General features: G+C 46.1%; 1 protein-coding gene across 2 annotated transcripts; it reads right to left on the reverse strand.

Annotated features, from left to right (window-relative positions):
- Nucleotides 1-1388: 1388 nt before the first annotated feature.
- On the reverse strand, nt 1389-11224 carry LOC115539828 (recombining binding protein suppressor of hairless). 2 transcript variants are annotated; one of them, XM_030350652.1, is made up of 11 exons: nt 11025-11224; nt 10422-10460; nt 10189-10284; nt 9868-10033; nt 9401-9593; nt 8068-8205; nt 7543-7655; nt 7163-7303; nt 6139-6294; nt 5070-5173; nt 1389-4313 (listed from the first exon to the last, which is right to left on the reverse strand). In XM_030350652.1, exons 1-11 carry the CDS (start codon nt 11042-11044, stop codon nt 3968-3970), a joined length of 1512 nt encoding a protein of 503 aa, XP_030206512.1. In that variant the 5' UTR covers nt 11045-11224; the 3' UTR covers nt 1389-3967. The 2 variants fall into 2 exon arrangements, with proteins under 2 accessions (XP_030206512.1, XP_030206513.1); XM_030350653.1 differs by having other exon boundaries at nt 9419-9593; nt 11025-11222.
- Between the last annotated feature and the right edge of the window lie 107 nt (nt 11225-11331).

Consider the following 11331-nt stretch of genomic DNA (forward strand, 5'->3'; position numbering starts at 1 on the left):
AGTACTTAGCATCTAATAAACTCAGCTAACAGGTGAGGTGAACAAACAATCTTTGTCTAAATTTGGCATGGTATCTCTCTCTCTCTCTGCCTTCATCTCTTCCCTTTCATCCCTATCTCTCTACCACACACACACACACACACACACACACACACACACACACACACACACACACACACACACACACACACACACACACACACACACACACACACACACACACACGAACACACACACACTGCTTGTTTAAACTTTCTGTGTTACATAGATGTTTCCCTCATGACTTGATATTGTGGCTGTCAGAGTTGCACAAATGTACCTCATTACCCCCTCCCCCCCCCCCCCCCCCCCCCCCCCCCCACACACACACAGTGTCAGCTTTCATTCCAATGACCCTTCCAGTCTAAATATAAAGCAGCTCTGTCTTGACTTACTCAGTGAGGCATGCGCAGATGACAAATATCCATCAAAGCCCCAACAGGAGTTCAGTGTTTATGTTTGCCACCCCCATCCCCCCCCCCCCCCCCTCACTCACCCCATATTGTAACAAGTCGGTAGCCCATACCCTTGGTGTCCTATGACCACTTTGTTGGTGAGTCTGACATTTCGCCAGCAGGTATTAACCATCAAATATTAAGAGGTGTACAAAAAAGCAACAAACTCTTGCGCACACACAGTTAGGAAACAAAAAAAACAATACACAATAAAATACATAATAGAAAACCCTGCAACACCCCAATTATGACTTTAATAGCCCAATCCTTAGCTAGTATTGTTTGTCATGTTAACACTGTAATCTGGTTCAGGTGAGTACATAGATTGTGCCCATACACGAGCAGGTTCATTGTTCAAACCATGCTACCAGCGGTCTTTGGACCCCCAGCAGTCTGTGGACTCCCAGCAGTCTGTGGCCCCCAGCGGTCAGATGCCCCTCGGTGGTCTGATGCTGTCCCCAGTGGTATTATGCCCCGGCGGTCTAGAGGTTTGCGGTGGAATTGCAATGCTAGGCTAGTGTGTAAAAAGCTTAATATATCCTAACAAGCAGATATAACCCCCACACTTTGCACAATGGAAACTAACCACGAGTTCCTATAATGTGAGGACGCATAACATTATTTCAAGAGAAATGTATGCTATGCTCTATAAGCCCTTTGTCGTGCTTAACAAAGTTGAAACACTCAGCACAAATGCCTTTAGCACATAGCTAAAGGCATTTAGCACAAGAGCATGACACTAGATTTATTTAGGAGTTCAGACTGTCATCACAATCACATCCTGTACAGTTATATAATCGGACAGTCCTGGACAGTCTCAATAGGAATATATTCCCTGGTGTTCTTGTAAGTAAAAAGACACCAAACAATTCAAAATGAAGTAAAACAAATAACTAAATTCAACTTCTTTTTTATTAATGACCTTTCGCTGAGGAACACTGGCAGTGATTCTCCTTAGAGGGATTTACAAAGAGACAGAGGCATTGACAAAATGGAGGGGCAGATAGAGAAAGAATCATACACGAGGAAGATGATGAAAGGAGCAAGCCCAGAAACTAGCCTGCTTTTAGTTGTCTTGATTAGTCCAAGTTATAATAAATAGCCGCCCTATTGCTGCACGGGGAAAACAACCCAAACAAGACGCCGTTGGGAGAATTTAAATTGGGCAATGAGGCGTTCAGGCTGTTTTTTGGAATACTTTCAAACCTTTATAAAAATGAGTGTATTGTACGATACAACTTAACCTACCAAACAAGGTTAAACTACCAGAGAGGGCCTCCTTCCAATGCATTAAAGAGGGAAAGTTTAGTTCTGCAGTTTGTGATTGACCGGTACTAGGAAAGACAGACAGAAACTAAACCAGGCAGATTATTCCGTAAGTGAGCAGTGATGGCGTATCAGACAGTTCCCTGTAGCCACAAGTGTCTATCCTTTTTAATATGTATTACAGCACCAAAAAAACACAGGTTAGGAGCTTACCACCCACCCATCCATCTAACAGTGTTGGGGACAGAGAAGCTCCGCTGCCTTTACCGTAGAGCTAGGAGACAGAGCCCCTAGCTTAACCAAGGAGGCCTACACAGAGAGGGCAGAGGCTGGACCATACAGGTAGTGGTTTGGTTTTAATGTGATCTAAACAACAACGGGAAGGAGGAAAGTGTGTGTGGTGGGGGGGGGTCTCATTGGCTCAACCAAAATTGATATGCACAATGAACACAGGTTATGAAAAGCAACATAACATCTGGGGAACACAGAAGATTGTTGTAGTGGACCGCAGGAGAGATCCAAACACCGAAAGGTGATCCGATTTGATTGTAGAAAACACTATCTTCGTAGGAAATTGCTTGTTTTCAAAATCCACATGGTGTTGAGCATCAACAGCAGCAGTTCAATGGTGGGCAAGAGGAGCAGTCTGTGCTACAAGGCAGGAGTGGTGTTAAAGCTGTTCAGTACTTTTGCCCCCCAATGGGAACCCAAGGCCCCTTCTAAAGTTCCCCAGCAAAGCGCTGGGCACTAGATCATATAAAAACACTGAGTTTAAACTCAAATTATTTACACAATGTATTAGTTCTCATTACCAGCCTCTAAGGCTGAAACGCTTTTTGTTGGGGTGTTCTGTGGGGGAGGGGGTCACAGGGCTACTAGTTACAAAGGAACTAAGTCAACTTTAAGTTGGAGCATTCAGAAAAAAAAAAATTGGACTAGTTGGAAATCAAAGGCCTCATGTGGGAGCAGCACACTACTCGTGCATTCGAATTTAACGTCACACACACACACACACACACACACACACACACACACACACACACACACACACACACACACACACACACACACACACACACACACACACACACACACACACACACACACACACACACACACACAGATCAGAAAAGGCGAGCGTTGTGGAAGATCTAAGGAAGCAGAATGTCGGGGAGCGCTCTACCGTTTCTTCCTAAAGACTAGGCATTGAGTATTTTGTACTAGTACTTTGTTTACATTATTGGAAGGTTATTGAAATGGCTACTAGGATTGAGTTTCCAGCTCCAATGAACATGAGTAGCAAACCGGGGGGGGTCCCCCTTCGCCACCCGGCCCTCGCCATCTCACTCAAGTTAGCCGTCCAAAGACCTATTCGTTTTGGTAACAAATGTGAACTTAATGCGATATCATACAAAAAAAAAAAAAAAAAAGTGAAAATGTACCTCAACTAAAGCTTATAAAATATAATACGAATAAAATAATATAATATTCCTTGGTCCGTAAAAACTATGTTACCATAAGAAAAACCCTCCCAATGAGTTCCCCCAGCCCCACAGCCGCTCCCGTGCACACCGGCGCCAAGCTCTTCAGTACAAAAACCAAAGACACACTTGACACTAGTATAAAGTAAGCATGGGGAAGACCTCCTACAAAACCACAGCTACAAAAACAAACAAGAGTTCTTTGACATGAAAGGCTTCAGTGACTGTCTGTGTCGGTGGCAGGGGGGAGTCGTGTGCATCCCCGCTGTTGATTTATACCGTACAATCCTCAGACTGGGACTCGTTCTCACTCCACAACTGTCCACAAGAGGGGGCTAAAGAGGAGTGAGTGGGGAGTAAAAAAATAAAAGATATTACACCCCACCTCTCCACCCCACCCAAAGTCTGTGTCTTTTAAAAGAGGAAAAACCATTGTCCATTTCCACGGAGGACAGTTGCTCTCTTGATTCAGTTTGTGGCTTGGCGTGCTGTTCTGCCCGGGGTCCATGCGCCTCCTTTGGGAAACACGCACTCGCCACACACACACACACACACACACGCCACACACACACACACACACACACACACACACACACGCCACAGACACACACACACACACACACACACACACACACACACACGCCACAGACACACACACACACACACACACACACACACACACACGCCACACACACACACACACACACACACACACACACGCCGCTACTATGACAGCACGGACATGGCCGACGCCATGCTGGCGGCAGAGTCGCTGGTGGGGTACGCCCCCTGGGCCTCGCCCACGCCCCCCAGCGAGGAGGAGGAGGAGGGGGAGGAGGAGGAGAGCGGCGAGGAGGAGGAGGTGCTGTGGGTGCGCAGGATGGCCCCCGCCGCGCTGCAGTGGGGCCGGGGGCCCGGCTCCGGCGTGTAGGTGAAGGTGAGGGCCGTTGCGTAGATGATGCCGTCGTTGCGCACCAGCGTGACGGGCACCTGCACGGGCTGCCGCACCCAGCGCCAACCCTCGCGGAAGGCCGAGATGTCGGGCACCACGCACAGCACGCTCTCGCCGCACCTGGGGGGGGCACGGGGGGGGGGGGGGGGTTGGCTGGGTGGTATGGTCGGTTTGCTCTTCTGTTTCTTTAAAATGAATGCTTTTAAACAGACTATTTTAAATCATAGTTTACTTTGGCGCCAATTCGTTTGATGCTGGAATTACCTTGCCCTGCCCACGCAATGGTACCTGCCCACGCAGTACCAAACATGCTTTTTACCTTTCTGCAGCGGGATACACTTCTAAAGCAGCCATCTTAATCAATTAAAAACATTTCAAAACGTGAGACGTCTATGGTTTGATTACATTTTAGTCAGGCTATTGTTAAGGAAAGGATATTTTGTAATTAGAAAGTCTGGACCAAACAACGCTCAATAGAGTGGTGCTGCTGCCCGAGCGTCTCCTTGGCAGCACATACACCATTAGACACACTCATACCGGAGAGTGCGGCTTTAGTTACCCGCGTAGCATCGGTGTAATTAACATAGATCCCTGCTAGAGCACATTTAATGCATATATTGCCTTTCCTATGTTTTTTTATTGCATTTTGGTACACACAGTGCTAAAGTGCATTCACTGGTTCAACAACTACACTAAGATCTACAATTCTTTGACAGGATTGACAGTGCCGCTTTCTGATTGACTGATCACTTGCTCAATTGCAACACTTTATAGAGCGTATGACAATTATTTCAACATGCAAGCAACATTGCAAATTATAAAAAAAAGACCATCTCTCTCAATCTTTTGTGTACACACACACACACACACACACACCTGTACATGGTGTCTGCCTCCACATCTCCAAACCACACTCGGAGGTCAGGGGTGAAGTTCTGTCCCGTTAGCTCCAGCATGGCCACATCGCCGCCTCCGTTCAACTAGACCAGGGTTGCAGGGAAAGGTGTGTTAAAGATAAACCAAACACCAGGTTGGAACAAGTCCCTTTCACTATCTAAAGTGAATCCATACCACTGAACCTATACCACTGAACCTATACCATCTAAGGTTTTTACTTTCACTCACAAGGCACTCCCACTCGCTACAATCAGACTTGAGAGATGAGGCCAGAATGTTTGATTGACGTGACCAGGAAACAAGGCAATAGCTCCCAATGCAAGCCAACCGCATGCTTTGAACGTAAAGAAGGCCATTTGAGGCCCCTTTTAAATTACATCCTATGTCTTGCAAACGTTCTGCATTTATCGAGAGTTGGGCTGGGATCAGTCCGAATCCCAACGCAATACTTACACTTTACCAACGCTATAACACTCATCAGTATTACACATCCTCCAAAATAACGCAGGCTTGCTTGGACCCAATTTTGCGGCACGTTGTAATTTGAAACGTTTCCCTCTGCAATTTAGTTGAGGAGGGAAACTTAATGCAAAAGCAGCATGCAACCAATGAGCATAACGTGAGTTTACGATGACAAGTCAGTTGTACTTATGAAATTGTTTTATTTATGTTCACGCTTATTTAAATGTAGCTGTGTCATACTTCCTTTAATAACTGCTGCGTGAATGTGGGTTGCTTCTGCATGAGCTGTTATTGAAACCAAATAAATATGAACGTTGTTGTAATAATGATAATACGATTCTCGCTATCACCGATCCGGGGAATAGCACAGTTAGTCGGAAGCCCAATGACAGTGCTATAGAAAAGGTAAGAAGGACTTATGGAGTCTGGTTTTCCTATCCAAGAAAACACCTTTTGCCTCTTGAATCTACGGTTGGCGAATTTAGGTCCCAGCTCAGAACAAGAGGGTTTGGAAACGCACGTAAAGAAAAGAAGAAGTACTCAAAGAGACAGGTTGGTAGTACAGGTATGGCGGCCATGGTTGTACCTGCAGGCTGTCCACCACGGGGACGGGGGTGACGGGCTTGGGCACGGGGCCCATGCCCTCATAGAAGGTGTACTCGGCCTTGTCTGTGCTGATGATCGTCCAGGACGCCCCGTCGTTGATCATCTCTTTGTTGGACTCTTTGGGACATGGCGTAGCCTGCAAACAGAGGTTAAATATAAACTAGACAAATGTGGACAATGTAGTTCCTATAAAGCATATTGGAACATTGCAGAGGTTTTATAAGTGGGACACATTTGGGGGAGGTGTAAGACAAAATCTGAGAAGAATAATGTTGCTTCTGTGAAACAGACACGACAATGGATTGTATGATGGATGAGAGGCAACTCATTCATGATAAGGATTCTTACAGGGTTATTTAGTAAAATGTTACCATCACGAATACCCTTCTTCATAAGTGGACAAGAATAAAACGATCAATACATAGAGAACAATTCCCTAAATGAATTAATTTTGGAAATATTCTAGTTCTGATGATTTAATAACTAAATAGATGCAATGGAAAGGTTAAATAGTGCATTGCACAAATGTGCCTCAGTGACATTCGTTTTTTTATTTTGCGTTTTTACCTCACAAAAAGGTACAATTTAAGTAATTTAAAAAGCTTTGTTGGAAGAATCAATACAGTAAATATATTCAACAAGTCACATTTCAGCCTTAACAGAGCCTAACACTTTCGGATAATTTGGATGTAGTTAAAGGAAAAATAAAAAAGGGGAACATGAGGCAGTGCCAAAACAAACCCTGCCCACTAGCCAAGATTACCAGCTACACCTCCAAAGGACAACATTGCAATAAGAATTACAATAAAGAATCAATAACGCCATCGGGAATACATTTGCATTGTATTCTCACGTTATTTAGACTACACACTCAACGTCGAGCAAAACGTTTGATGCACGGAGCAGCTCTACCGACCACCATGCCAGAAACGCAATTCAATTAAAAGGCTTTGGAGAAAGACTGCCTGCCTGGAGGCCTTTTGGTTGTGTGTGCACGCAGGTACCTGGAACTGGATGATCCGTTCCTGGGACAGGCAGAGGTACATCCTGTCCGTGTCTTTCAGGTAGAAGGCACACTTGTGGAGCTGGGACACGGGGTCGTCGGCGTCCATTAGGGCCGTTTGTTTGTCCACTTTACGGATGACCTGATTGCGGGGGAGGTCCGTGGGGAATCAGACACTTGGTTAGAATGCAGATACCCAAGAGCACACAAACCGTGAATGTTCCCCTCGGGACAGGATCTACAGCATTTGCGTGTCGCTGATGCTTTAAAAACTATCAACTGTTTGTAAGACACGTTTGTACACACAGTATACCCCGCATGCCCCTGCCCACCCGACATCAACACACACAAACACACACCCACACACGCATAGCAACATACCAGTCTAGGCAGCGCCATGCCAGTCACAGAGCACACCAGTTTGACCGTCTGACCATAGTGGATGTAGCCGTCCCGGACCGCAAACTCCTCTCCTTCAGACTCCTCATCATCCACTGCACAAAAGCAGATAGAAATTCATGCTTTTGTTTACCATTCAGTTATTTGGCTTTGATCGAGCCGACAGTGAATACAGATGCATGTCAACAAGGAGCAGATAGGGCCTATGGGCTGCGGACAGTTAGGATCCAACCCAGAACCGGAACCCTTCAGTCAAAAACAAGAAAACTATCCTGCACCCATGAACTTGATTCTAACACAGAAGTGTGTTTTAAGTCCCTCCAAGCCCAGATTCATGTTGACGCATTGGGTCATCTATACCACACCAGGACTTTTTATAAAGTTACTACTAAATTGACACAATAACCATCTGAAGCAGCATTTCAAAAGATCAACACATTAACAATGAGGAGGGATGCAGAAGAGCGTAGACTAGGTGAATAAGCGGTGCCCACAGGAGCGACGTACAGAGGTGGATGTAGAAGGCCCCCCATTGCTGGGAGCTGGCGTGGAAGTTTCCCCCCTCCACGTGCAGGTACCTGGTGCTGACCGTCTGGGAGCGCAGGCGGTTGAACAATGCCACCTTGGTCCCTGACGCTATACACACTGGGGAGACAGAGGGATCAACACACACACACACACACACACACACACACACACACACACACACACACACACACACACACACACACACACACACACACACACACACACACACACACACACACACACACACACACACACACACACACACACGCTTTATACACTGGAGGGACAGACATCAACACACACACCGATGCTTTGCACACTGGAGACGGACGGACATCTACAAGCTATACACATAGACACATCAGTCACTCAAGAGGCCATCAAACACACTGTGATCACACATTCACATGGACTATGCATCCACCAACACACACAGACTGCGATAAAATGACATGTGTATGTGTATATGCGTGGATGACAACAGATGGATTTATCAGATGTTGTGGTTCTTCAGATATACTTTGATGTTGTTGATGATTGTAGGAGTGTATAATGCAAGACACTGTCTTGTGTGACCGGACAATAAAGTTGTATATAATCATATCTCTCTCTCACACACTGAAGGATCCCCAACACACGCAATATCCACATTGGACACTGAGAGACAGTCCTCCCCACACACTGGAGACTTCATCAACACACACACCCACAGGAGAAACATTAACCAACACACACACACTGGAGAGACAGTCACCAACACACACTGGAACATCCCTCATCACACACTACACACTAGAGACAGAGAGACCATCACCGAGACACACCAAACACTGGGGACACAGAGAGACCATCCCTTATAATCACCGGAAAGTCAGTTGCCAACACACACTACACAATGGAGACCTCAGATACACAGAATACACTGCAGAAACAGTCACCCCCACACACTGGAGAGACCGTCAACATCACAAACTACACACTGGAGACCTCAGAAACACAGAATACACTGGAGAGACCGTCACCTACACACACACACACTGGAGCGACCGTCACCTGCACACACTGGAGTGACTGCAACAACACACTCTTGAGAGACTGTCAGCAAACCGTGCTACACATTAAAGCCAGAGGCCACCAAAACACACACAGCACACTTAGGACAGAGGGACCGTCATCAACACACTGGAGAGACCATGAACAACACACTAAGGACGAAGAGACCCCATCAAAACACACAGGAGACTGTCTGTGTGTGTGTGTGTGGGTGAGAGTGTGTGTGTGCGTGTGTGTGAGAGTGTGTGTGGACACGCACATGTTGTTCTCCACTTACAGTCAGCGTTCTTAAGAGACTGCTTCTTCTTGGAGGGCTTGGAGATCACCTTGATGCGCTTGCTGAGGAAGACTCCGATGTCGGCGCTGTTGCCGTAGAACATCTGCACCGACAGCATGAAGTGTTTGCGCTTGTCCGAGTCGCTGATGTACAGCGTCTTAGCGGTGCAGAAGTGCTACAAGGAAGTGAAGGGAGGTGCAAGAAACATGAGTTGCTCTCTTGAGATCTGAATCGTTGTGACAGGAGAAGGATTGCAAATTATGTATATTAAATACCCACTCGATATAGATAATCAACTTTTCACAGGAAGATGTTATAATTTAAACTCCTTTATCCAATGTACAGCCCTCCAGAAGTTCTTACAACAAAATGCGTATTCCTCATAAGTTACCAGAGGCAAAGAAAGCCAATATTAAGAGGAAATTAAGTGTGGGGTGTTTTATGCCAACCTTGCCCTCAAGATTGAGTTGTTGCATCTCCTGTTCGCTGTTGCCAATTCCAATAAAGGCGCAGGGCTGGGCCTCTTGTTCCGTGCACCCTTCCCTCTCCATACTCTCCAGCTTCTTCTGCCAGCCACTCCCCATCAGATACACACATGGCGGAGGGCAAAAAAACCTATGACGAGGGAGCGATTGGAAAGGTAAACACAACGGCAACAACACTATTATTATGCTTATTAGCAAGTGTGCTAGACGATCACAGCGCTTTGGGCTTTTGGCCAAAACCCAAATGAAATGACTGTAATACCATACAGTCTGTAGTACACCAACCTTTTTTCATTCCCGTAGGACTTCTGTGCAACCTTAGCGTGTAGAATGAGGACCGTTTGATCGTCTTTGTCTTTTAAGTAGTTCCTCATAGCCTCCCTGGAGAGAAAATAGGTTGACATGTTAAACGCAGTAAACAGCGTATACTCCGTATAAGCATCGGAAACCACATTGAACATGTTTTCTCAAAGCCTTCTCCAGCATCGTCTGCAGTACAGTTCTGGTTCGTGGTTTACCTTGTCAAACGCTGAGGTTGAGGTCGCTCACCAAACTTCCTGCAAAACAAAATATGAACTTGTTTAACATCGTGGAGTCAATCTTCTCGTGGCACAGATTAAACTCGTGTGAAAGCCTCGGTGGAGCTGCAGTCTTGATGTTACGTGACTGCATAGCGGAGGAGACAGTCAGTGACACTGGAAATGGAAAACCCAGCGTAGCGCTGCCACTGGTTTGATTTAAGTTGATGTTTAGCGACACTTTCCCGACACGATTGTCTTCGCTGGATGCAAACTAAGTAACTCAAAACGAAGCGGAGCATAGACAATGTGCCCACAGGGTTTGGCGTTAATTCAAATGAACCATTCCACTGTTGTTTCTCCGTTGGAATATAAGGTAGTGATTGTACTACTTAGGGTGGCGAGTTTTAGAGAAGTGGCCCGACACTGAGCCACAGACAAAGTAGCATGTAGTTAGAGTCCAGTTTAGACAACACGGGGGAAGAGATCCACTATAAACGGCATTCTGCAACAACTCCACCAAAGAGCAGTCGTTTGGCGAAACCAAGAAGTGCAACTTTTTAACAATTTTAAATTCGTTTTGTTCTGAAATTCAACACTTACCCCGTCACAACGGGCGCCATCTTCCAATAACTCTCTCTAAAAAAAAGTCCAACAATCGCGAGATCCCTCCCCCAGCCCCTTAGCGAGGCGAGTCGGACAACAGAAGAACCAGACTGGGAGAGAAAAAGGGAGAAGCGGGAGGTGTGACGGGGTGAGAAGGGAGGGAGGGGGCGACGGGCAGAGGGTAGACGCCACAACAACAGGCGTGGGAAAGTTCGAATGTCGCGCGAGAACAAAAAAACTCTCATAATAGACAATAATGAAAAATGGCCAAAGCTATCGCGAGATTCGGTGATACCCTTATAAC

The sequence above is a fragment of the Gadus morhua genome, chromosome 3 (genome assembly GCF_902167405.1).
Source record: "Gadus morhua chromosome 3, gadMor3.0, whole genome shotgun sequence".
Lineage (NCBI taxonomy): Eukaryota > Metazoa > Chordata > Actinopteri > Gadiformes > Gadidae > Gadus > Gadus morhua.

Coding starts and splice junctions, on each gene's coding strand:
- LOC115539828 (XM_030350652.1), bottom strand. CDS start 11,044: ATGGCGCCCGTTGTGACGGG. Junction 10,285..10,421: donor CAACCTCAGCGTTTGACAAG/GTAAACCACGAA, acceptor TTTTCTCTCCAG/GGAGGCTATGAGGAACTACT. Junction 7,304..7,542: donor GCATGGCGCTGCCTAGACTG/GTATGTTGCTAT, acceptor CCCCGCAATCAG/GTCATCCGTAAAGTGGACAA.